Here is a 26,225-nt window from a genome sequence, read left to right as displayed (position 1 = left end):
CACTTCCTCCCATAGCCCTGGGAGGTGGCAGGATGGGGGCTATCCATCCTATTCACATGTGAGCATACTGAAGCTCCAAAATTTCAATGTGTCCAGGGAAACATAGCCCCAGTCTGGGAGGACAGCTGGGGGTCGCGCTTCTCAATGAGGAAGGGCCTGACCCCGGCCATTCTCAGCTACAGGACCAAGCTGGTCCCTTGGAGGCTCCCCATGCCTGTAGAAGTCCTTGCTCTGCCCTGGGCCTGGCTGCCAGCCTGTCTGTCCTTCTTTTTGCCCATGTGGCTCCTAGCTAGCCGCCGAGTCAGTTTCTATACAGTGTCTACAGAGGCTTCAGCTTGGGGAGGGCCTTGAGAAACGCCCTGGGTGAGCTTCCAGAGACGGGTGGGTCCTGCCCAAGACATACAGCGCAGCCCAGCAGGCAGCCCCAGGCTGGTGGACAGGTGACTGGGTGGGAACGTGGGAAGTTCCAACTTGACTTTCTGAGATCAGGTTCCCATGGCGCCCAGCGGGTGCAGGGCCCACCCCCCTCCCCCAATCCTGGGGCACGGGCACACAAAGACCTCAAGACACACGATGCGCATGAACATGCTTAACCACCGAATGTAGACCACAGCCATAGATTTTTGTCGGGAAGATGGGCTCCTGTGTGCAGAACCCCCTCTCCCCTACACACACTGTCACCCAGAGCTGACAGCCCTGCTCGCCCATATTCTCTCACTTGACACACACCCTCACACACAGGGTGCCAGGCCCTGTCGCCTGAACACAGGCAGGAACCTGGGGCCTCCCCGGGGCACCTCCTGCATAGCCGTGCTTAGTCACCTGAATCTGATCCAGGCGAGAGGGAGTGTGGAGGGCCTGACGTCAGCCCTCACAGCTGCCTCTGCCGCCCGCGCCTCCATCTGGGCCACCGCGTGTCCCAGGCAATCACAACAACAGCAGTGCAACAACTCAGTTTTACGGGGCTCCGTTAGGGGCAGGTCCGGTTCTGAGCCTGGTAAGGGCGTTCCTTCCTTTACTCCGCCCAGCCACCTGGGCAGTGATACTGCTGCTAATCCCATTCTGCAAGATGGGGAAAACCCAGCACAGCGGTCAGTCACCTGCCCGTGGATGGGCACGCCGCCAGGAAGGGGCGTTGGCCTGGCAGCCTGGCTTCAGAGCCTGGGTCCTAAACCAGGGAACAGGGCCCCAAAGTGGAGCAGGAAGGGTCTGCCCTGACCTGAGGTTTGACCCCAGACCCACCCCTGTCCCTTGCGAGGCCCTACTTTCCTCATCTGAGAAAAAAAGGTGACAGTCTCAGGGAAAATCATATGCAAATTTGTTGGGCTCGGTAGCCTGTGGCCTCTGCCTGTTCTCAGGCCCCTGGGTTCCTGCTGGGGACCAGAGGACAAGAGTTCCAGGCACTGCCATCCCTTCCCTGCTGTGGGCTGGGGTCTTAAGCTCCTTGGGGTTCCCTCTCTCCTCTCTGCTTTCCCATCTGTGTAACGAGGCCAGGACTGTAATGATCACTATGGCAAATATTTATTGAACTCCTACGATGCCTCAGGTACTGCTGCAGAGGCTAGTGGTCTTACGGAGTCGAGGCAGACAAGAACCCTAATCTGTGGAGTTTATGTTGGAGAAAAAGAACCTACAGAGTGAGGGGGAAGGGTGGCAGGGTGGGCCAGGCTTGGAGGGTTCCTTTTAGCCCTGGCTTCTTCCTTCTTGCAACCATCTGGTTCCTAAAGCCTTTCTGATGCTCTAATCCCATTCTATCTCCTCCAGGAAGGCCTCCATCATGCTCCAGCCCTACTTACTTCCTCACCTACTTCAGAGAAGCCTTCCCAATGTTTTAGTCTCTTTGCCACTCTAACCTCCTCCAGGGAGGCCTCCCCAATGCTCACATTCCCCTCACTCCTTTAGGTCCAGCGTCCATATCTTTTCCTGTTGCCAGTCTAGATTCCCTTCCCCGTTCCTTTCTGCATGCCAACATCAGCTCCACCAGGCTACCACTCATTCAATACTTTGGGTGTCAGACACAGGGGGTCTGGATCATGCCCTTACCCACAATCCATTTCCAAGTCTTGTTGTAGGCTTGAGAATCTGGGAAGGTCCTATGTCTGTAGTACAGATGGGAAGACTGAGGCTCAGAGCTGGGAAGGAGCTGCCCTGGGTAGGTTGGCAGGCAGGACTGGAACCCAGCCCAGGCTCCTCTGTAGCCAGTGGACTCCAGCGAGCCCAGCCTCCTTGACATCTGTCAAAGTAAGGTGATGGGGGAATAAGGAGTGAGATAAAGACCATGTTCTCGAAATTGTTTTGTGGTGACAGTGCAAGTTACCACCAGACAGGAAGGGCAGAGGGTCAGGAGTCCACTCACTTCCTTTTCCGGAGAAGATACTGAGTCTCAGGAAGGGGGAGGGGCACTGAGTGGGGTGGGGCCTGTGCTCAGCCCTAGGCAGAAATGGAGTCCCAGCCTGCTTATCCGGGTTCAGCCTGGGGTCAGAGTTCAGCCCAGGGATGTGGTTGAATGTGAGGGCTGGGACTGGACACTGGAGGTTGGTTTGGGGTTCAAGCTGGAGAGGTCTGGGGCCTTGCTGGGGGCTCAGACTGCAGTAGGACTAGGGTGCAAGACCAGGGGAGCATCTCAACCTGAAAAGATGAGGTGAACATTTTGGCCACATGAATAAACTGGAAGGGAAAACCAGGAGAAATAAGTGCAGTGAAGTCTCTGTTCACCGTCATCAGAGCAGTAGCCCCCTCCTCTAACGGAGCCTGTCCTGGGCTGCAGGCTCTGCTGGGGCAGGGAAGGGAGTGATGGCAGACTTGCCCTGTGGCCCTAGAGAGGCCTCCCTGGAGAAGGTGCCAGGGTGGGAGAGGCTGGAGCCCCAGGGAAGTCTTCTTGGAAGCAGCGACAGGGGTGGAGGGGGGGACCTGAAGCATCAGGAGCTCAGCTCGGCTTCAGGCAGCGCAGCGGCGGCGTCGGCAGCCTTGGAATGCTCTGCTGTCAAGGGGTGGAGCTGTGAGTCACTGGGCTGTCTGCTGGATGGGGGCCCGAGCTGACCCTGGGTTCTGTTTCTGCCAGTGCCGTGAGGCCTCCAGTTCTGCCCATGTCTGTCTGTTCTGACTCCAGAATATCAAATTCTCCCTGCTTCCCTGTGAAGCCAGCAAGGCTGATGTGCCTGTTTTACAGATGGGAATACTGAGGTCTAGAGGGCTGGTGTGCAGCAGAGCCAGATGAGTTCCTGGAATTCCTATTTTTAAAAAATCTGTATGTATTTTTGGCTGTGCTGGGTCTTCGTTGCTGCGCCGGCTATTGTCCAGTGGCAGCGCGCAGGCTTCTCATTGTGGTGGCTTTTCTTGTTGTAGAGCACGGGCTCCAGGGCCCTGAGCTTCAGTAGTTGCGGCATGTGGGCTCAATAGTTGCTGTTCCTGGGTTCTGGAACTCAGGCTCAACTTCAGTAGTTATGGCGCATGGGCTTAGCTGCTCCACGGTATGTGGGATCCTCCCAGATCAGGAATCGAACCCGTGTCTCCTGCATTGGCAGGCAGATTCTTTTCCACTGAGCCATCAGGGAAGCCCCCTGGCATTCCTTTAGTGAGGAGGGAGACCTCCATTTGGATGCTGGCGACCCAGGCAGAGGGAACAAGCAGGGCAAAGGCATGGAGGTGGGACTCACAATTTGTGGCTACGGTGGGGATAGGGCCTGGGAATCTGACCTCCTTGCTCGGTGGCCAGGACTGGAACCTTCTCTGCCCTCTTTTCTCAGGTTCCCCATAAGGCTGCACTGAGGACCCCCTTGACTGTGGCAATGGAGGGGGGCCCGGCGGTCTGCTGCCAGGACCCTCGGGCTGAGTTGGTGGAGCGAGTGGCAGCCATTGATGTGACCCACTTGGAGGAGACGGATGGCAGCCCGGAGCCTCCCAGGAACTGTGTGGACCCTCCATCACGGACCAGAGCAGCCTCCGTGATCCCCAGCGGTCCTTCAAGACACCCTGCAGTCCGGCCCAGCCTCTCGACAAGGAAGTTCTCCCTGCAGGAACGGCCAGTGGGGAGCTGCCTGCAGGCCCAGGCTGGGCCTTACGCCACAGGGCCTGCCAGTCACATCTCCCCGCGGGCCTGGCGCAGGCCCACCATTGAGTCCCACCGCGTGGCCATCTCGGACGCAGAGGTTGGTGGAGCAGAGCTAGGGTGTGCCCATGAGCTTCTCAGCAGTCCTCAGTGAAGACCCTTTGCTGTTCCTACCCCTGCCACACAGCTGTCCAGACGTTGGTTTGCATACCCCCGGAGCTGAGGAACTCACTACCTCTCTATGTGGCCTCTTCCCACCCAGGGGAGCTCCATCTGAGCCAGTTGCTGCCTCCTATAAGTCCCACCATTGCCACTCCCAGTCTAAGCCTAGGAAACAGATCCCTCCCTTATTCCCCAAGAAGTCCGTTTAGAGATTTGAAGATAGACAATGTGTTCTCCTGTCCCCCAAGTCTTCCCCAGCTTGAGTCCCCCACTTTTAATCCTACCTCACAGAGTCTGCTGTGACTCAGAAACTGCCAGCATGCTGCCAGCCTCTGGGCTCCCACTGGCTCTGTCTTAGCCTCTTAGATCTAAAGTGAACCTAAGGACCAAGCAATCTACAGATTTTAGAGGCTGAGGTTTCTATGCCTGAGCCAGGGCTCTGGTCTCCTGTCCTCATTTTTCTCATCTACATAGTCTCCTCATTCACCTTCTTCTAGAAATACTTGCTCGTGGGTTTCTTACATCAGGGTCTCCCAGCCCCCAGTATCCAGGTGGAAATTAGGGCATTTTTCCACCACTTGTCAGGGAGCAAAGCATAGGCAGGGTTCACCATTCACATTTTCAAACGTTATCCAAGTCTTCTTGTCGCTTTCAGTATTACTTTTGGTGTTGGCACCACCTCACTTCCCCATCTAAACTTGAAATGTTGACCAGGCCCAGGGCTGGCGGGGAGAGGCCTGGGCCAGGACTGGGCCCTGGAAGTGCACGTGGGGTGCTGCTTCTGGATCCGGCTCTGCCTGATGGCCCCTCTCCTTTCCCCACCAGGACTGCGTACAGCTGAACCAGTACAAGCTGCAGAGTGAGATTGGCAAGGTAGGCCTGGGGGCAGCCAAGAGCAGGGGGAGCTTGTCTTGGGGGTTTGCGGAGCCAGCCTGTCTGGATCCTCCACAATCCCCTCTCCTCCTCTGGGAATGTGAGGCTGAGCCAAGAAGGTCCTGCCCTAGATGTGAGGGAAGTTTTGTCCTCTACAGGGGATGGGAGATAATTCTTGATTCCTGACTCCCTGGAGTTTCATACGTTTATATATTTATTGACTGTCCTGGGTCTTCCTTGCTGCATGGGCTTTCTCTAGTCGCGGTGAGCAGGGGCTACTCTTTGTCGCAGGGCATGGGTTTCTCATTGCGGCAGCTTTTCTTGATATTGATCATGGATCTAGGCTCACGGGCTTCAGTAGCTGGGGCTCACAGGCGCCAGAGTGTGGGCGCAGTAGTTGCGGTGCATGGGCTTAGTGGCCCCATGGCATGTGAAATCTTCCTGGACCAAGGATCGAACCCTTGTCCCTTGCATTGGCAGGTAGATTCTTAACCACTGAACCACTGGGGAAGTTCTCCCCAGAGTCTGATGGAGGGGACTGGGGAAGGCATAGAGCTGTGCTGAGCCCAGCAAGGGCAGTGACCAGGGCATGGAGCCCTCTCCTTGCCTACCTGAAATTTATGCCCACTGGAGGCCAGGGTGGAGATGGGATGTGGGAGGAGATGGGGGGCAGGGGCAGTTCAGGCTCCCCTTCTCCTCTCCCCCTAGTCCTGGGGTAGGCTGCCCTGTCCAGCAGGGGCTGACCTATGCCTCTTTGCAGGGTGCCTACGGCGTGGTGAGGCTGGCCTACAACGAAAGTGAAGACAGGCACTATGTAAGTCTGGGGAAGGAGGGAGGTGTCGCCTACACTGGGCTCTGGAAGACTTGGAGGTGGGCAGAAGCTGTGCCAAGACGGTGGACAAGGCTGCCTGTGAAGGGAGTAATCTCCCTGTCCCTAGCGGAATGCAAAGGGAATGAGCTTCTTGACCCTGGGAATATGCAAGCAGAGGCTGGATGCCTCTGAGGGGAGAGCTCCAGAAAGTTGTTATGGGAAACAGGGGTAAGGCCTAAGGTTCAGTCATGGCCATCTCCCAACTCAGTGTAACTGCAGCCAGTCCACACGCTCAGTGCCACGTGCCCATGAGCCTTTCTGGACCTCAGTTCACATGTAACCAGCCTGTTCTAGTTCCTGGTGGCTCCACGTAAGTGACATCTCTGCCCCTCCCTCCTCAGGCCATGAAAGTTCTTTCCAAGAAGAAGTTACTGAAGCAGTACGGCTTCCCACGTGCGTATCTGTCTGGTCCTGTGCATGGGAGCTCCTGGCCTGGGGGCGGAGGAGGAGGAGGCCTCGGAGGCTAGTTTCGTTAGGACTGGGGGTGGACAGGCAGAGAGTGAGCAAAGGCCTGGTGGTGGGACTGTGCTTGGTGGGTTGAGGCCAAGGCCAAGGTCTTGTAAGATTCTTGCTTGAGGCTGGTTGCAGGGCTGTGGTGAGGCCCAGCCTCCTGTGACAGGCTGGACTCCTGTTCTGGGTCACAGGTCGGCCTCCCCCCAGAGGGTCCCAGGCTGCCCAGGGAGGCCCAGCCAAGCAGCTGCTGCCCCTGGAGCGGGTGTACCAGGAGATTGCCATTCTGAAGAAGCTGGACCACGTGAATGTGGTCAAGCTGATCGAGGTAGGTAGTGAGCCGGTGAGGCCTGTGGAGTAGCCCTTGGTGCAGGGGACACCTGGCATAGACCCAGGGATTTTGCCAAGGGGGGGTGTGCCAAGGGCAGGGCCAGAACTGGGATAGGGTTGGCCAGGAGGTTTCTGGGGTCAGGTGAGGCTGCTCTGGAATGTTCTCAGGTTCTCATGGAGGGGGACAAGCTGCTCCAGAGGTAAGAAGTAAGCCCCATGGCAGAAGGGGAGAGGGACAGGGTGCCATGTGGTGGGACAGGGTGCTGTGTGGTGGACCAGGGGCAAGGGCCAGTGGTTTCTGATGCCTCATTAGCTTTGTGCTGGCACAGTCCCTGCTCCATCATCTGGGCTGGTTGCAGAGCACACGGTGGGTCCTGGGGCTGGCAAGCACCCCTATCCCAAGCCTCCCCAAGTCCCACCCTCATGTCTGCTCCTTCTCACCAGGTCTTGGATGACCCAGCTGAGGACAATCTCTATTTGGGTGAGTGACCCAGCTCATCCCAAAGTAGCTTACCCGGGTGGGTCCAAAGGCTCCCCAGGGACACACTTGACCTTCAGATGGGCCTTGTGAAATGCACTGACCTCCTGGGGACAGGGAGGAAAGACATGTTTTCAAGCCCCAGATTCTCTCCCCAGCCCTGCTGAGCCAGACTCAGGATATCCAAGTAGAGTCAACCAGTGTTCCCAAACCCCCACGCCACTGATCGGAGAGACAGTGGATCAGGCAGATACAAGAAGCAGGCTATGTGATGTGTGTTCCCAGGCCCTATCTGATAACTCCATGCCTCAGTTTCCTCACCTGTAAAATGGGGGTAGTAATGGTATCTACATAATAGGGTTGATGTGAGAAGTAAATGAGTTATTACATGCAAGACACATTAGCTATTGTTGTTAGTAATAGTAATACTGATGCTGTTATTTAAGTTCCTGGTGCTTGATTCAGGGTTGGGCTTAGAGGCTTTCAGGGAATGGGCCAGAAGAAACACAGGCTTAGGAGTTAGAGGCCAAGGCTTTAGCCTCCACTCCCTCTCCTACCTGCCCCTTCTCTGAGACTCAGTTTCCCCTGTTAAAGGGGTTCGTGATGATGCTCCTCACTCGGCACCTAAGGTTCCAGTGAGGCAAGTTCATAGTAGACCCGTTCTCAGCCATTTATCTTCTCTGATACCCTGGGACCCCTCTCCTGTCTCTCCCTCAAGTATGCCTGGATGCCTGCCCCCTCTCCCACCCTCCAGAAGGGGCAGGGATCTTGGCATCAGCTGTGTTTTCAGCCTGGCTGCAACTTACCTACTCTTCTTTTCTTCTCTTTTCTTTCAGTGTTTGACCTCCTGAGAAAGGGGTAAGTTCCCCATCGCGTTCAGGCAGGATAGGTTTTCCTTTCCCTCCCCATATCCCTAATCCAGGGTCAGCTACTCTAGTGAAAGAAAGAGGCCCAGGCTCTGTCCTTAGGGAGCTGTGGTCTGGGTTCAGGGGGTGGTGTGGGGGAAATGGGTGGGAAATGAGAGATGAAGACGGTGATTCTTTGAAGGCTGGTGGGGTCAGTGAGGCTGGAATAGTCAGGGAGGCCTCAGGAAGAGGGGGTGGACTTCCAGCCAGGCCTTGAAGAACTGGAAGAGGATTTTGATGACAGTGCGAGAGAAGAAAGGAGAAGTATAGAGATGAAGCTCAACTCCCACCTGTACTCAGATCACAGAAGAGCTCTTTCCGCTTTACACGTTTTGTGAGCTAGGTAGCTGGGACTCCATTCACTCCCTTTTGCAAGAAGGGAAGCTGAGGTTCAGAGAGGGTAAATGGCTTGCTCAAAGTCACACAGCGAGTCACTAATGAAATCTAGGGTTCTAACTTGGACTGTGAAGAAGGCTGAGCGCCGAAGAATTGATGCTTTTGAACTGTGGTGTTGGAGAAGACTCTTGAGAGTCCCTTGGACTGCAAGGAGATCCAACCAGTCCATTCTGAAGGAGATCAACCCTGGGATTTCTTTGGAAGGAATGATGCTAAAGCTGAAGCTCCAGTACTTTGAACACCTCATGTGAAGAGTTGACTCATTGGAAAAGACTCTGATGCTGGGAGGGATTGGGGGCAGGAGGAGAAGGGGATGACCCAGGATGAGATGGCTGGATGGCATCACCGACTTGATGGACGTGAGTCTGGGTGAGCTCCAGGAGATGGTGATGGACATGGAGGCCTGGCGTGCTGCGATTCATGGGGTTGCAGAGTCGGACACAACTGAGCGACTGAACTGAACTGAACTGAACTCATGTCTGCCTTGTCTGCCCTTCTCAGGGTATGTGCAGAGCCCCAGACAGGGAGTAGTGGGTGCAGGGCTCGGTGGACTGGGCTCCTTAACCACTAAGGTCTTGAATACAGGCTGTGACTTGTCTCTCTGTCTGGGAGGCTCTAAAGACCAGTTCTGGGAAGAGGCAGGGAATGTGTCCTTTAAGACTCAGGGGCTTTCAGCATTTTTGAACTCTGTTCCAAGTAAGAAATAAGGTTTTACATTGCCATTCATATCTGTAAAAGTAAATGTCACTCAGTCGTGTCCGACTCTTTGCGACCCCCATGGACTGTAGCCTTCCGTCCGTGGGATTTTCCAGGCAAGAATACTGGAGTGGGTTGCCATTTACCTTCTCCAGGACTGAAACCAAAGTTTTCTAAAACAGTATATATCCTTATTACATGTGATATACTTAGTATATAGGACTTTATTAGAAAAAAAAGAAAAAGCGGTAGCCACCCACTAAATTGAGTTCATGACCTTCTTGATCCTGGACCTATAGTTTGAAAAACACAGCTGTAAATGGAATCTTTGCAACTGTCTGATTGTTGATAATTAAGCACTTAGAAGAAGACATACTGAGCCAATCAGAAGTAAGGTAAAGATAATTTGAAATTGTAATGATTGAAAAGGGATATTTGCATCTATGTGTATTTTCAAATTTTATTTATATGAGAGAAAAAGCTACTATCTTGTGTTCCAGGGACCCATCGAGCTTAGAGGGCTCCTGAAAGGTCCCAGGGAGTTTGTAGGGCCCAGTGAAGGGGAACCTGCCATCTGCCTTTGCTCATCCTAATTCCAGCTAAACAGCCCCCCTCCCCTGCCCCGCCCTCCCGACAGGCCAGTCATGGAAGTACCCTGCGACAAGCCCTTCCCCGAGGAGCAAGCTCGCCTCTACCTGAGGGACATCATCCTGGGCCTTGAGTACTGTGAGTGAGGGGCTGCCTGCCCCCCTGGGCTGGGGACCCGAGAGGGGCACACGTGAAAGGCTGGAGCCCAGGCTGAGCGGCTCTGAGCCGTTCCTGTCAGTCAGTGTCGGTCTGCCAATCATCTTCAGCTGGGGGCGGGTCAATGGGCCGGTGGGCGGGGCCGAAACGTCCTGAACAGGTAGGGTAGCGGCAGATTTCACTGGGCATGCGCCAGGTCCTTCTGGGAGCCTGCTTATTACCGCATAGGTGGATGTTCGTCCTGTATCTCACGCTTAGCCTTTCACAGGGCATCAAGAGCTGTGGGAAGGAGTTTGTGTCCAGCTGCTCAAGGAAGAGTCAGTCCTGGCATGGAACCAGTGGGTGGTAGCAGAGTAGGTTTATTGTAAGGCGCCCTAAGGTGATGGAGAGCTCAGCCTCCAGGTTGAGCATTACCTTCAGGCTCAGCATCACCTCCTCTTCAGGTGATGTTAGCTTGGCCTCTGTCTGGAATTCATTTATTCATTCATTTGTCCATTTATGGGTACCTAGTAAATGCCAGTTGGGGGCATGTAGATGTCAAAGACCCAGAAGAGATCTCAAGGATCTCGCAGCCTAGTGGGAGAGACAGGAACCTAAGCAGTGCTTGCCAAGGCTGGGGAAACACAGCAGCTGTCAGAGCACTAAGGGACCAAGGGAGGCTTCCTAGAGGAGACCACTTATGAGCAGGGTTCTGAAAGATGAATAGGAGTTCACTGGCCAGTTTGAGGCATGGTGGGAGGGTGTACCACGTGGCAGCAGCATAGAGGGGAGTAGGCATGTACTATCTGAGAAGGGGGAGTTCAGTTTGGTTGAGTCTAACCAGGGAGCCAGGGACGGGGAAAGATGATGCTGGAAGCAACTGACCAAGCCACACCTCGAGGGCTGGGAATGTCTCTGCAAAGGACTTTCATGATTTCATCCTGTCAGCCTTGTGAGACCTAGAGGGCTTTGAGCAGGGGAGAGGAGTGATCGGATTTGTGTCTTAGAAAGCTCTGTCTGGCAGCTGTGTGGCGGCTGGATGGAGGGCAAGAGGCGGCCAACTGGTTAGGGAGGAGGCTGGTTTTGCAGCCCAAGTGACAGATGGTGAGTCCTGGATTAGGGCTGCGGCAGTGGGGAGCAGATGTGAAGGAGCTGGGGTGGCCAGCACTGGGTGACTCTCTGGTCATAGGGAGAAGGGGGCCTGCACGCACCTAGAGTCCTGGCCTGGTTTGGGGAGTGGGATACATCCCCCCTCTGAAACCTCAGCTTGCTTTATCAGAAGCATCTTCTCTCCCTAGGGGATCAGGTGAGGGCCAGCTGAGGTTTGACCTGCAGCAAATGTCTATCTCATTTGAGCCACTCCAGTGCCTTCATGTTAATGCTGTCTTTGTACATATGGAGAAACTGAGGCACAGAGAAAGAGAGCTTTGCAGAAAGTCCCTACAAGGGCTCTGAAGTGTGAGAGGAGGGCATTTCAGCCTGGTGTGGTTGCGGCAGACACAACTCTACACCAGCTTGGCTTCCACCCACTTCCTGTCCTCGGCCTGTTGTCTCTCATCCTCTCTCTGCAAAAAAAAAAAGCCAAGCTGATCCCATCTGACTCTTGGGTAAAGCCTCATCAAGACCTAGCTAATCACGGTCGACGAAGGGCTTTCTGGAGTGGATAGGACAGCACCAGGGGCTGGACAGGCAGACAAATGGAGACACGGGGTGCTGAAGGCCCACCTTGTGATTCCATGCCTGAGAAGGGGGAGTTGAGGCTCCTTGTGCTCTGGGAGGCTCAGGCCTGACTCTCGCAGACGGGGCCAGCGCAGCTGTGCAGGTGGGAGAAGCAGTCGGGTCTGGAATATACCTGAGAGGTCCACCTTGTAGGACTTGCTGATGAACTGGATGTGAGAGTTGAAGGAAAGAGGGGTTTTTGGTTGAGCAACTGGTAGTATGGCCATTAACCAAATGGGAAGGACTAGACAAGGAACAGGGTTGTTTGTTGGATGGTGATTGCAGATAGAAAGGTCAAGTTCTGAATTAAATATGTGTTTGAGGGACTTCCCTAATGCTCCAGTGGCTAAGACTCCATGCTCCCAATGCAGGGGGCATGGATTTGATCCCTGGTCCGGGGACTAAGATCCTGCACGCTGCATAGTACAGCCATAAAACAAAAATGTGACCGAGAAATATTGGGATATATATTGCGATGTCTTCAGGATGCCCATTTGGATAAAGAGCTGAGAATTCAAGGGAGAGGCTACAATTTGGGAGAGGCTAGAATTTGAGCCCACTTTCCATGGTCAAATACAGAGCCTCCTGAGCCCCATGCTCGAATGGCTGTGTGTCAAATGCTTCATGTGGACCTGACACAAAGGAGGAGAGTGCTGTAGTGTCGTGGGTTCTGTTGTTACACTCTTTTTAATTCTTTTTCTAAAATCACTTTTATTTATGTATTTGTTTCTGGCTGTGCTGGGTCTTGGTTGCTGCCTGGGGTTTTCTCTAGTTGCCATGAGCGCAGGCTGCTCTGTAGTTGCGGTGTGCGGGCTTCTCATTGCGGTGGCTTCTCTTGTGGGTCGAGGGCCTCCAGGTGCGTGGGCTTCAGTGGCTGTGGCCCCCAGGCTCTAGAGCACCAGGCTCGATATTTGCAGCACACGGGCTTAGTTGCACTGCGGCATGTGGGATCTTCCTGGATTAGGAATCGAACCTGTGTCTCCTGCACTGACAGTCAGATTCTTTACCGCTGAGCCACCAGGGAAGCCCCTCTGGTGTTAGTATTATATGACCCTGACTCCTTCTGCCCCCCGCCCCCAGCCACCCTCTCCTTCTCCTCTCCCCTCCCCTGCCCTCCTTCCTGTTCCATCTTCCCTTGTCTCCATCATCCCGGGATGTGTTGGTCCAGGGGAAGGTATCTGCTGAGTGGCGAGCTCATAAGTGCATGGCTGTGGGTGAAGTCAGTGCCTTTTCTCTGCTGGGACATCTCTGGTCATCTCAGTCTGAGCTGCTTGTCTTTTCCCAGCAGTGCTGGACCCAGGAAGCAGGGTGGGCACTCAGCCTACTAGAGAAGGTGCCATTATCCCAGCCATGTTCATCCTGGAGGTCCCAAGGCCTGGCATGCCCTCCCTCTCCAAAACCCCATTGGCCCAGAGTCCCAGGGCTGAGGGCTCTGCAGGACATCCCACAAGCCTACTCTCAGTCCAAGAAGCAGTGGCAGCTGTGACAGGCTGGGTAGGGGATGGAACTGGAGGCAGGTTTGTTTGTTTAATTGATTTGTTTAGCTGCGCGAGGTCTTAGTTGTGACACACAGCATCCTCAGTCTTCGTGTGGCATGCAGGACCTTTTAGTTGCAGCATACAAACTCTTAGTCGTGGCATGTGGGATCTAGTTCCCTGACCAGGGATCGAACCTGGGCTCCTTGCATTGCGAACATAGGGTCTTAGCCACTAGGCCACCAGGGAAGTCCCAAAGTATGGAAAAATTCTGATGGGCTTTGAGCCTGCAGACAGCACTCACATGGGGTGGGGGCGGCCCCAGGCAAGGCCTATGGAGACCCTCTTCCCCCAGTTTCCTTTGATGTCCACTCAATGGCAGGGGCCTTGACTGCCATGGAGAGAGCACCGGGCTTGGAGTCCCAAGATTCCTAGGAGTCCAGGCTTGGCTCTATTACCAATAGCCTGAGTTAGTGTCTTCACTGCACAGCTGAGCAGGGGGCCCTGACATCCTCTTCCGAGGTCCTCATGAGACGAGTGTGTGCAGGGGCCAGGAAGTCCCAGCTGCTTCTCTCCTGGGGTTTGAGGCCGCCTCCAGGGCCAGGCGAGGGCCGAGGGGGCAGTTTTGGGTGAAGGGGCCCCAGTCCGACGCTCGAGCTGCCTCTCTCTGCAGTGCACTACCAGAAGATCATCCACAGGGACATCAAGCCGTCCAACCTGCTGCTGGGTGATGACGGGCACGTGAAGATTGCTGACTTCGGCGTCAGCAACCAGTTCGAGGGGAACGACGCTCGGCTGTCCAGCACGGCTGGGACCCCAGCGTTCATGGCCCCCGAGGCCATTTCTGACTCCGGCCAGAGCTTCAGTGGAAAGGTGGCCCCCAGGGTCTGGTCTGGGTTGGGGTCTAGATGGAGGGGTGGGAGAGCATGTCATGCCATCCCATGTCCAATCTGGGGGAGCCAGGGTCCTCGTGTCTCAGGAGTGAGCACCAAACATGGCCCTCTCCCCCAGGTTTGCCTTTTCCTGGAGTCCAACAAGAACCCCAGCTTGGGTCTCTTCTCATTCTCCGGCACAATCGCCCCCTGCAGAAATTTCCCACTAGCTGCTCTGTGCTGAGTTCTGGGCTAGGATGTGGAGCAGTTAGAGCTCAGATGGCCAGCTCCCTGCCCTCTGGTCATGGTGAAAGGACAGGAGAGCTCCTGTCTAGGGGGATGTCGGAGGCTCCCCTGACTTCTTGGGCTATGGCAGTATTTGAACTAGGCCTTAAAGAATGGGAAGAATTTACAGGAGGTGGGGTCCAGAGAACATACCAGAGAACTGAGGGCTGCAGTGGCATTTGGGCAGAGTTTAGACGGTCTGGAGTTTGGGCTTGGTCCTAAATGACAGAGGCAGTGGCAAAGCTTTCTGAGCAGAGGCTGTGATTCTGCGTGTCCCCGGGCACACATCCTGCTGCCCCCTGTGGAGTGCTGGCTGGCCCCCCTGTGGTTCTGCCATGGAGGAAATGGAAAAGGAGTTTGGACATGTGTGTCGATATGGAGGTCAAGAGAGGGCTGTAAATAGAGATTTTTTAAATTTTTATTAATTTTTATCGGAGTAGAATTTATTTACAATGTTGTGTTAGTTTCAAGTGTGCAGCAAAGTGAATCAATTATACATATACACGTACTAGGTCATTCCCATATAGGTCATTTTATCCCATTTCCTTTTCACTGTTTCTCCCTGTATTTGTGGAAGATGTAGACATTATCCCCCCTTTATGGCTAAATACTGCCAGGGATGTTTTCTGAGAACAAGGACATTCTGTTACATAACCTCAGTACAGTTATGAAAGTCAGGACATTTATGATCAATAAAAGACTGTTACCTAAGCGACCTTACTCAGATTTCATCAGTTACCCCCATCCTGCGTCCTTTAATGCCTTTTCGTTTTCTGGTTCAGGATCCAATCCTGGGTCAGTTACTGCATTCACTTGTCCTGCCTCTTTGGGGCCCTTTAATCTGGAAGAGTGGCTTGGCCTTGGCATTTGTGAAGGAACAGGCCTGTTATTTTGCAGAATGACATCAGTTTGCGTTTGTCCGGTGTTGCCTGATTGGATTCAGATGAGGCATCGGTGGCAGGAATGTGTAGGTAGAGATTTGAGGATCACTTACATAAGAGAGAAAGTGGATATGAGAAGAGGAAGTGGGGCTCCAGAAGCGGGAACTTGTAGAGACAGGGCACATTCGAATCCAGGGTGCAGGGGAGCCCCGAGGGGTTGTGGAGGTGACTGAGGACCAGAGGCTGTTCTGGTGTCAGAAAGGTGGATGGTGGCTTCTCCGGTGGATCATCGCGAGAGGGATGACTTCTCAAAGCCAGAGCTGGTTTAGCAAGTATAAATTCAATATTCTGGGGTGCATCAGTGTTATAAGTACTGCAAATGTGACCTTGTAGGCGAAGTGGGTTTTGCACTGTTCTGTTGGAAACACGTCTGGTTTGGGCCCATTCCAAGGAGACTTGGAAACCCTGGAGAGCAGGGGCCCTGCTCTGGCCGTTCCCATGTCCCCAGTGCTCGGCACAGGGCCTGGCAAAGAACAAGGGCCTGGGGGTGTTTGTTGAGTGGATACATGACTGGGGAAGGAGGCCTCCAGCTTGCCCTCTCCCATGGCCCACTGGATCTGGATGAGCAAGGGGTGTGTCTGTTCCTCTTAGGGGCCTGATGTGCACTGTTTCTTTCTAGGCCTTGGACGTGTGGGCCACAGGGGTCACGCTGTACTGCTTCGTCTATGGGAAGGTGAGTGCTGGGTGGGCTGGCAGAGCTGGGGCCGGCCCACACCCCTGGTACCATGGGTTGGGCGAGCTGAGCCAGAATGCATGATAGATGTAGGCTGTGCCTTTGTGTCCTGAAGTAAAGGGACTTTGAAAGAGCCCACTCAGCTCAGAAATGATGGAAGGAGAAGGGGCGTTTCTATTTTTCTCATGTCCCTTTGTCCCCTTGAGGGGATGGATTCATGTGCGGGAGTCCTGGGTCAGCAGACCTCCCGTGGAGGCTGGACGGTGGTCTCACCACCACTCCGGCCTGAGTGCTCCCTGTCCTTCTATCCGTCGGTGCCATTCATTCATTCATTCGCAAATTCACTCAGTCCTTCATTCTTTTAACAAATTGTCCTTGACACCTGCTCCGAGTTAGGCCAGACACCCGACCTTGACATGGCTGAGATCCCTGTCCAGAGGTGTTCCCACAGCAGGGACCATGCTGAGCCACAGGACGGAATCTCAGGGAGCACGTTCCCAAACCTTAGGCCCCGGCTGTGCAGGCCTTGCTGCGAGTGGCTGTTACCCTGGCAGGTTCCCTCCATGACACGTTCATTCAGTCCACGTTTGTTGGGCATCTCCTGTGGGCCAGGCCCTGATGAGGCCCCCCAACCCCCATCTCGGGAGGAGCCCAGAGCTGCCCCCAGTAGGCTGAGGTGCTGGGCCTGCATCCTTTGTCTCTCCCCCCGCAGTGCCCGTTCATCGACGATTACATCCTGGCCCTGCACCGCAAGATCAAGACCGAGGCCGTCGTGTTCCCTGAGGAGTGAGTTGTCCAGTTGTTCACCACAGGCCCCGCCCACCCCCAGGGAGGCGTGTCTGAGTCTTAGCAGAGCTTTTGTCCTTCCAGGGCCCCGCCCCAGCCTGCTGACCTGGAGGTGGGGGTGCTGCTCCCTGGGAGCAGATAGGGGGAGATGTGAGAGGGTCGCAGACACCTGGGTCGGATCTCCTTGTACAGACAGGAACTCTGAGTCAGGAGTGGGGCAGGGATGACCCCAGGCTACATGTTCATCTGCTCCTTCACTGAAGGACTCCATGAGATCAGTGACATCACCCCCACGTAGACCCTGCACCCACGGGGAACTTCCACCTTCTCCACACAGGGTGGGGGGGGCTTCATGACGCCAGTGCACTCCCCCATTTCACAGATGGAAAAGTGGAGTCTCAGTGGGCCTTGGACTTGAAGCCACTCCTTCCGCCTTCCCCCTTTGCAACTGAGGTCTCTGAGCCCAAAGGGACTGTTTGGAGAGGCCCCTGTGCTCATTCATGGTTCTGATAGAGATGCTGGTTACCATGGCAGCTGGCCTGTGGACCCTAGTAATTCACATTTTAGGGCCCTTTTGCTCAGAGTGCCCCAGGCAGGTCAGAAACCAACCTGGGAGCTGTCCTCTGTGCTCCTACCCTCTCTCACCCAAAACTTCCTGTCTGGCGCCAAGCCTTGGTGAGTCCACCACTTGCATTTCTTTTGGCTCTGTTGCCAAGTACACCTCCTACCTGGTTCAGTCCTCCGCCTCGTCCAACCACCACGGTCAGGCAGAGTGACCCTATAATGCGCAGCACATCTCACCCTATCTCCTGCTTCAAGAATAGGCGCGCCCTGACCCGGGCATTCAAGGACCCCCGGGTCCCACCCCCTGTTCACCCACCACATGGCTCCCCACCCGCCAGCTGCACCCCCCACAGCACTGGCTTCGGTCCCTTTCCTCTGACTGCTGGTCTTCTCGCCCTTCCTCCTGCTGTGTATCCTCCCCAGCCCAGGAGTTTTAAAAGGGATTAGGAATCTAGGCCAGCAGAGGGAGCCAAGGTCATAGTCCTAAGAGTAGGTTCCTTCTGCCAAGAGTTTAAGTAGCAGTGAAGCCTGCAGCCTGGGCAGAGCCCTGCGCCCGTCCCCACGAGCCTCAGCCCTGCCTGCACTCTTGGTGCGGAGGTCGGGGTGGTAGGGGTGAGGTGGGGTGATGCGGGCCTTGGTTTCCTTCTCTGTCCAGTGAGTATCCTCCCTGGCTGCCTCCCTGGTGGAGGAAAGGAGAAGATGGGGGTTGGGTGAGTGCGGCTGAGGCCCCCTGGAGTCTCATAAAGCAACTCTTCTCACATTATCCTCATCATCTCTGCCCTCTGCGGGCGGCTGTCCAACACCCATGGGAGCCTGTTTATGTGCCTGTGACCTCTGCCCCGAGGGTGACTGTTTTACGTCGTACTCAGGGCAGAAGGCTATCCGTACCCTTGTTCTGAAACTCCTTCCACCTTGGTGCCTTGGGGGCGTCCCTCCTGTCCTGCTCTCTGAGACCTGAGGGTCAGCAGCGTTTCTGCCCTGTGTGTGGGCGCTCAGTCATGTCTGACTCTTTGTGACCCCATGGACTGTAGCCCGCCGGGCTCCTCTGTCCATGGAATCTTCCAGGAATACTGGAGTGGGTTGCCATTTCTTACTGCGGGGGATCTTCCTGACTCAGGAATCGAACCCGCGTCTCTGGCATCTCCTGCATTGGCAGGCGGGTTCTTTACCACTGAGCCATGTGTCAATTCAGGGAAGCCCGGAGCAGGGTAGGGTGGAGAGGTGGGAAGGAAAGGACCTTCAGCTGTCTCTCCCTCGTCTCCTTCCTTCCTCTTCTTTAGGCCAAAGGTCAGCGAAGAGCTCAAGGACTTAATCCTGAAGATGCTAGACAAGAACCCTGAAACGAGAATTGGGGTGCCAGACATCAAGGTTGGGAACCAGAGGGGCTGGGCCGCAGAATGCAGGCCTTGACTCCCCTATTTGGGGAAACTTACACTGGAGGCATGTATGTGCTGGCTTGGGGCTTGTGGCCTTTGGACCCTCAAGGGGACTGCTGGTGGAATGCCCGGGTCCTTTGCTGGCCAGTGTCTATCACCGGTGGCCCTGACCCTCCCTATCCTCTCCTCCACAGTTGCACCCCTGGGTGACCAAGAATGGGGAGGAGCCCCTTCCCTCGGAGGAGGAGCACTGCAGCGTGGTGGAGGTGACGGAGGAGGAGGTGAAGAACTCGGTCAGGCTCATACCCAGCTGGACCACAGTGGTAAGTGGATGGGGGCAGAAGGCGCCAACTCCTGGGAGGGCCTGGCGGCGGGTGTGGGCACCACCTGAGACTTGCTCCTTGCTGGGCCCTATGACGGGACCGACGGCTTCCTGGTTGGCCAGCCTCGTTGCTGGGCCCGAGGCCACTGCTTCACTGCAGACCCACGGGGACAAGGTCACGCTATTCAGTCTCATGGCAGAGAGACCAGGAGGCGTGGTGAGGAGAGTGAATGATTTAAATATACTGGCCCTTGCTGAGTGTCAACATTCACCACGACTGGAGAAGCATTTCCTTCCTTCCTTCCTAAGGTTTATTGAACTTCTGCTATTTTCCAGGCACTGGACTAGGTGCCAAGGACATGACAGGGGAAAGGCCTCGGATGCCTTTGATTTGGAGAAGTGACCCTGGGACCCCCGCACGTCAGGCAGACACCACCTGTGTGCTCCCCCCGCTCTCCTGTCAAGTTTTAGATTTTCTCATCCTCCTCTGGACATCTTCCACCTTAACAGTTGGAAGTTATTAACATAGTCCCTGATGGCCGTCTGTTGTTTTTTTTTTTTTCGGTGGTGGGGGGGCGCGTGCAGAGGACACTGAGAGTCATGGCCTGCCCTGTGCTGAGGTTTCGTGGTGATTCAGGGTGAGCACAATGTCAGGAGAGCGAGCTGGGGCCTGTGCCGGGGGTGGGGTCTGGTCTGTGCACTTCATGCCTCCCTATTGGGTCCAGGCCCAGCTAGGGCCAGCAGGCTAAAGGTCCCTGCACTCCACAGAGCTCCGGGGCTGTATGGAGTCCCTGGAATTAGCAGCTCCCATAGTGTTCTTGCCTGGAGAATCCCAGGGATGGGGGAGCCTGGTGGGCTGCCGTCTATGGGGTCGCATAGAGCCGGACACGACTGAAGTGACTTAGCAGCAGCAGCAGCATAGTGTCCATACTGCCACATCCCTGGTCTTAGCTACCATCATCTCTCTCTTGAACCAGTGGAATTGCCTCCCGGCTTGTACCCCTGATTCCACCCTTGCCCCGCCCCCTACAGTAAATGCTCAGCTCAGCAGCCAGGGTGGTCTGGTGACCGGGTCAGGTCACTTCTCAGCTCAGACCCTGCATGGCCTGCCTGTCCCTCCTTTCCCTGCCAACCTCCTCTCTTCCCTTCATTCTCTTGGTTCCAAACATGCACCATGGAAGCTGCTGCCCCAGTGCCTTTGAACATCCTTTCCCTCTGACTGGGACACTCCAGCCCCAGTGTCCACAGAGCCGCTTCCTCACTCCCTCCAGGTCATCATTCCAGAGTCATCTTGTCGTGAGACGAGACCCTTCCCGGCCCCCTTATCAAAAATTCCATCCTCTTTGTCATACTTTATCCCCCTTCCTTGTTTTATTTTTTCCACCTGAGCCCTTGCCACTAATGAACGTATGTTCTACTTATCTGTCTTATTTATTGCCTGTCTCTGCAACTAGAATATAAGCTCCATGCTGCTGCTGCTGCTGCTAAGTCGCATCAGTTGTGTCCAACTCTGTGCGACCCCATAGACGGCAGCCCACCAGGCTCCTCCGTCCCTGGGATTTTCCAGGCAAGAACACTGGAGTGGGTTGCCATTGCCTTCTGCAATAAGCTCCATGAGGGCAAGAATATTTGACTCAGTGTGCCCCCTGGGCCTAGAACAGTGTCTGGCATATGTAGGCGCTCAGTATAATACTTGCTGATAGAAAGAAGGAAGGAAGAGATGAAGGCAGCCTTGGGTCTATGCACATGTGTGAGAGTTTGTGTGCACGTGGGCAGGGGAGATGGAGCTGTCCTTATAGCGGGAGGAGGGACAAAGTCACAGAGCCAGGGATAGGGGCCTGTCCCCTGTCGATATCCCCCCACACCACTGCGCAGCCCAGGACAGCCTCTCTTCCACTCCATCCTTCCTGCGCAGCCAGAAGGCATTTCCTTATTGCACTTCCTGTGCCCTCCGCCTGGTGTTCCAGACCCTTCCTGGTCTGCTACTGGCCTTGGTGTCCCCCACGCACCAGGCTCCTCACCGTTTCCAGAATCCACCTTCAACCACCTTCCCTCCATGCTCTTGCCCTTTCCTCTGCTTGGGATGCTTCTCCTGGTCCTGCCCCAGGAAAGGGAACCTCAGCAGAGCCACCCAGCCACCTCCCCGTCTGGAGGAGGGGAGTGGAGGCTGCCTGTGTGTCTGCGAACCTGGGGGCCTGTGTTCCTCATGCTGACGCGTCCTCCCCAGATCCTGGTTAAGTCCATGCTGAGAAAGCGTTCCTTTGGCAACCCATTCGAGCCCCAGGCACGGAGGGAAGAGCGATCCATGTCCGCCCCAGGAAGCTTACTGTCGTAAGTACTGGTGGGCTGAGGCCTGCCAGGAGCTCCCTGGGGTGGGGTGGGGGCTGTGGCTGTCACTCTGAGCATCACCAGGCTGAGCCCCGAGCCTGGGGATTCAGCCAGGCCTCACAGCAGGGCCCCGCCTGCACCTGCGTTCTCAGCCCCTGGCAGCCTAGTTGAGGTTTCCAGACAGGCCTCAGGTTGGCTCTTTGTAGAAGCCTGGCTTGTCTTGGAGGCGGGGCAAGTGTTCGCTTGCTTTTCTGAGTGGCCTGTGCAATCTCTGGTCATTGCTGAGGCTGTGCGCCCAGTCAGCACTTTGTAAACGCTTATCCAGCAAGTAAGGACAGGCTGGCCAATGACAACGACGGGCCAGGAAAGAGGAGCCCCCATGGCTGCAGGCTCCCTCCTGAGAGCCAGGCCTGTGCATTCACCACCTCCTGGGAGAGGACTGAAAAGCAGTTCCCCAAACCTCCGTGAGCCCTGTCCTCAGCACTTCCGCCTTCTTCCACTGAAATAAGTCCATTTGGGGTGCCAGCGAGCCCTGCTGGAGTGCAGAGACCCTCAGGGAGAAGGCAGTGAGGGGTCCTGGGCCTTGGGGAGCACGCCTTCTCTGAAGAACATGTGGGGAGGCACAGCCCCTCCTCCCCGCAGCCCCTTCACAGGCTGCAGGGAGGCGTGCTCCCTGGGGAGGTGAGCAGCAGCCACCGTCCACGTACCTCAGCCTCCCAGGAAGGGGCAGTTTCGCCTGTGCCATCCAGCGGCCCAGATGTTGGTTTTGTTTGTGTAAGACCGCCCTCTTATAAGTGGGCTCTTCAGACTATTGAGTCCCATCATTGTGGACGAGCTGGTGTCTGCTCCCTGACAAAGGTTGCTAACCCTCAGGGAGGTTCCTGTACCAACCTTGTGCCCTCCTCTTGACAAAGGAGGGTTGCGTGGGGTGCCTGGGAGAGGCCTTGACTGTCCTGAGCTTATTGCTTGTTCCCATGAAGTGGCCAGGCCTGGGAGATGGAGTCCTTGGCCTCCTCTGGATCTGCAGGCCACAATGCTGGAATTGGGTTTCGTGTAGGGGACCATATGTCTACCATCCAAATGGAGCCACCTTTGAGAGTGAAAGAGCAAGCTATTGCTAATTATGCCTGGACAGCCAACAGAACTAAGACCAGAGAAGCAAACCTGGACATCTGGTCTCTAGCTAAGTGCCTATGACTCAGCGCCCCCTGGTGGTGGGACAGGCCAGTCACAGGCTAAGGATGCATCCAGCCCAGGTCAGTGACTGGCACAGGGCTGAACGCCAAGGGTACAACCGAGCAAGGCAGCCGTTGTTCTTTTATGGACACGTTAGTAGGGAGACAGGTCAGTTCCTTCATTGGACTGTGAGAGGATGGGGCTTAACACTTCCTAGCTATAAAATTCTAACTCTGTGACACAGGCTTCCCCAGTGGCTTAGTGGTAAGGAATCTGGCCTGCAATGCAGGAGCTGCAGGAGACACAGGTTCAGTCCCTGGGCTGGGAAGATCCCCTGGAGAAGGACATGGCAACCTATTCCAGTATTCTTGCCTGGATAAGCCCATGGATAGAGGAGCCTGGTGGGCTATGGTGCATGGGGTCTCAAAGAGTTGGACAAGACTGAAACAGCTCAGCATGTACACATGTCACAGGTTTAGTTTTGAAAAGCAGGTTTTACCCCATCAGAGTCCCAACATTTATCCTTGATTGACTGTGTTCTTTATGCTTTGGGATAACTCTATAGTAGAATTAAATGGGATGGATCCTTTTTAAAGATATCAAAACTCATTTATTAATCTTTTTTTTTTTAAGGCCCTGGCACGGGGTTGTTGGCGGGGGGGGGTTGGTGATATCAGGATGATAACAAGAATCTACTGAATATGGGACAGAATCCCAAGGCTGATGGGTAGAATCTATCCTGTGAAAAAACAAAAAGCAAAACCAAAGCCCTTCTACTCTGGACCATGGGGCCTGAGCCAGGCCATATCTGGCAAGGCTCCAGAAGTCAGGGTGGGAAGTCTAGACTTCCTTTCCAAGCAATAGGGAGCCATGGAGGGTTGTGGGCTGAGACTATGGGTGGGGGAACCAGCAAGGGACCACAATGCAGGGTGGCGAGACTGAGATGAGCTTGGGGGATTTGAGAGATGTGGATAAAAAGGCCTATGAGTGTGTATGAGCGTGTCCTCCTGCATGTATGTTCTGACCTCTGAGGTCCCTCTGCCCCTGGTGTCCCCTGAACAGGAAAGACGGGTTTGGCGAAGGAGGCAAAAGCCCAGAGCTGCCCGGCGTCCAAGAAGACGAGGCTGCGTCCTGAGCCCCCCGCATGCGCCCAGGGCCGCCCGGCAGCACGCTCATCCCGCGCCTCCAAAGGCCCACCGCCCTCATGCCAACAGCCGCCCCTGCCGGCAGGGGGCTGAGGACTGTGGCCCCTCTCCCGGCCCTCCTCCCCCGTCTGCATGACCTCCGCGCGCACGTGTCCAGGGACAGGATCGGAATGTGTGTCACCTGGGGTGTAGGGGGTGGGTAAGGGCTCCCACAACGCCTTTCTCTTCGTCCTGGCTCTCCCTGGCGGGACTCATCCTTTGGGGAAGCTCGGTGCCCGTGGTGCCTTAGAAACCCAGCCCGGCCGGTTGGCAAGGCCCAGGGGCAGGAGGCAGGAAACCAAGAAGGCGAGCCGGAAGCCTGCAGAGGCCAGGTGGGCGTGGCTCAGCGGCCGCACGCTCAAGGAGGGGCTCACGCTGCCCACCTCAGGGGGGCGCTGTCGGAGCCCGTGTCTGCGGAGAACACTGGCGTGGAGGCTCTGAGTCCTTGGTGGGTAGTCCTGGGCTTCGCTGGGGCTGGGGCCAATGTTGGAGAATCCAGATTCCGTTTTCGTTATCTTTTGTTTGTCATCTGGTGGGGAGCCAGGTGCACAGCCCTGCTTGGGAACGCCTAATGAGCTGTGGGTGGTCCCCAGTGTGCCCACCATTGCTTGGCCACCAAGTGGATTGGACTGACCGTCCTGGATCGTGTTTCAGCCCTCTCCGCAGAAGGGGCCAAGTTGAGGCTTTGAGCAGAGAGGCCTGAACCAAGAGCGTCACTCTTCCCTGCCTCTCCCTCTGTCCCGCGGTGGCTCCCTAGAGCTGCGGCTGCAGAAAGACACCAGGGCTGACATTGACCGAGGGCCCTGGGCTCACAGGCCTGTGGCCTTGCAGATGGTAAAGTCACAGAAATCAGATCATCAGTCCCGCGAGGGCCTCCCCATCTGGCCCCAGAAGCTGCCCTCACATTCCAGCGCCCAAAGGACCAACTGCCCAGGTTGGAGGCTGCGCTAGAGACCTAACCCTGGTGGGGTGTGCACGCAGGCAGTTGCCCACGGAGAGGTGGGCCTTTCGTTACTGCCTCACCCCGACAGTCATCATCCTACCTGCTCAGAGCTGGAGCTGACTTCTCTCTGGGATCAGTGCCTGGCTGGCGGCTCGGCCTTGGACTGACCAAATGCTCAAGAGACTGACCCCCTGAAGGAAAATAAAGCAGGACTCGGATGCCTGCCCTGAATACATGAGCCAAACAAGGGATTTCAGTCGCCTGCACTGGGTTCGTGTGGCAGGAGTGCTCTGTTGAGAGGAAAGAAGGCGGGGCTGGAGGAACGGTGCCTCCCGCGTGTTCTCTGTGCCTGTGGGTGTGCGTCGCTCTCCGCACACGCGCCCGTGTGTGCCCATCTGCTGCACACAGCATGTCTTGCACTGGCACATGCATCTGTAATATACTTTCTATGTTTATTTAAGGCTCTGAGCAGAATGCGGCCCGTTGTCACTGGGTCCATGTCTCTCCCTGCTCCTTTGCACTAAGTCATTGCAACCCAGGGCTGAAACGATGATTTGGTACTGTTCTTCAGAACACTTTTATGGAGTTCATGAGAGACCATTCACAGAGCAGCATGTTTTCCTTCAGCATCTGTGTGCTGGGACCTGGAGGGTAGGGGTTTCAAGGGCACCCCACCACCACCTTGCAGGCTCACAGTGGGCTTAGCTTCACTGGGGCCCAGCTTCTTTGGGGTGGGCCCAGCTTCATTGGAGGTGGGCCCAGCTTCATTGGGGTGGGTCCAGCTTCATTGGGGGTAGGCCCAGCTTCATTGGGGTTGACCCAACTTCTTCCTAGTGGGCCCATATTCACCCCATTGCCGAGGGTTTTGGTTGGCATCATTGTTTCTGAATGTAGCACAAGGGATGGATAAACTCCATAAGAGTGTTTTAAAAATTAACTTCCCAGGAAGTGAGTTAAAATCAATAAAAGCCCTTTCTTGAGTTAAAAAAAAAAAAAACAGACTTGTATGTACATTTTCTGCATCTGGATGTGCTCTTTCTCACCAGCTGGCTTTGCTAACTTTTCTGCAGGGGTCTGAGTAGGAAAACGGGGAGGAACTCTTGAGTGTGGAGGAGGCTGGAGGGCTGGAGGGAGGGGTGATTGGGAAGGCAGCTCCTTCCCACCACGATATCGCCAATGCCGCACCGAGAGCATTGATTTGAAGAGTGAGGGGTTACAGTTCAGGATGTGGCTCAGTCTCCTTGGTGGGTCCTATGGCTCCTGCTTGGAAAGAACAGGGTGTTTGGGAGCCCGTTGGCAGCCCCTAAGGACATCCTGCCTGTTTCACAGAGGCCCGGGGAGGCCAAAGTCTGCTCCTGGGGAGCCAGTGCTACTCCTTATGGGGCTCAAGTCCCAGGTGGGCTCTCACAGGAGCCCCTGTGACACAGGCCAGTGTCCTCCTGGTGCCCCTTAGCCTCGGGCCCTGGTACCAGCTTTTTGGCTTCCTTTGTAGCTCAGGTGGTAAAGAATCCATCTGCAATGCAGGTGACGTGGGTTCGATCCCTGGGTTAGGAAGATCACCTGGAGAAGGGAAAGGCTACCCACTCCAGTATTCTGGCCTGGAGAATTCCATGGACTCTACAGTCCATGGGGTCGAAAAGAGTAGGACA

The 26,225-nt window shown here is 55.4% G+C and overlaps 1 protein-coding gene across 2 annotated transcripts in view; it reads left to right on the top strand.

The window, feature by feature from the left end:
- The window catches only part of CAMKK1 (calcium/calmodulin dependent protein kinase kinase 1), a 29,664-nt gene extending 4,105 nt beyond the window's left edge, over positions 1 to 25,559 (top strand). For both annotated transcript variants that reach the window (XM_018064433.1, XM_018064432.1), the window contains exons 2-16: positions 3,747 to 4,148; positions 5,036 to 5,083; positions 5,844 to 5,897; positions 6,296 to 6,347; positions 6,599 to 6,732; positions 7,179 to 7,215; positions 8,049 to 8,070; positions 9,847 to 9,935; positions 13,800 to 13,999; positions 15,844 to 15,897; positions 16,610 to 16,683; positions 18,528 to 18,615; positions 18,818 to 18,946; positions 21,173 to 21,276; positions 23,512 to 25,559. In XM_018064433.1, coding sequence (XP_017919922.1) covers positions 3,789 to 4,148; positions 5,036 to 5,083; positions 5,844 to 5,897; positions 6,296 to 6,347; positions 6,599 to 6,732; positions 7,179 to 7,215; positions 8,049 to 8,070; positions 9,847 to 9,935; positions 13,800 to 13,999; positions 15,844 to 15,897; positions 16,610 to 16,683; positions 18,528 to 18,615; positions 18,818 to 18,946; positions 21,173 to 21,276; positions 23,512 to 23,584 — 1,518 coding nt within the window. In that variant the 5' untranslated portion in view covers positions 3,747 to 3,788 and the 3' untranslated portion in view covers positions 23,585 to 25,559. The remainder of the gene's footprint in view (positions 1 to 3,746; positions 4,149 to 5,035; positions 5,084 to 5,843; positions 5,898 to 6,295; positions 6,348 to 6,598; positions 6,733 to 7,178; positions 7,216 to 8,048; positions 8,071 to 9,846; positions 9,936 to 13,799; positions 14,000 to 15,843; positions 15,898 to 16,609; positions 16,684 to 18,527; positions 18,616 to 18,817; positions 18,947 to 21,172; positions 21,277 to 23,511) is intronic.

Source organism: Capra hircus, chromosome 19 (assembly GCF_001704415.2).
Source record: "Capra hircus breed San Clemente chromosome 19, ASM170441v1, whole genome shotgun sequence".
Taxonomy (NCBI): Eukaryota; Metazoa; Chordata; class Mammalia; order Artiodactyla; family Bovidae; genus Capra; species Capra hircus.
Note: the sequence above shows the minus strand (reverse complement) of the source record. Positions and strands in the feature narration are given on the sequence as shown.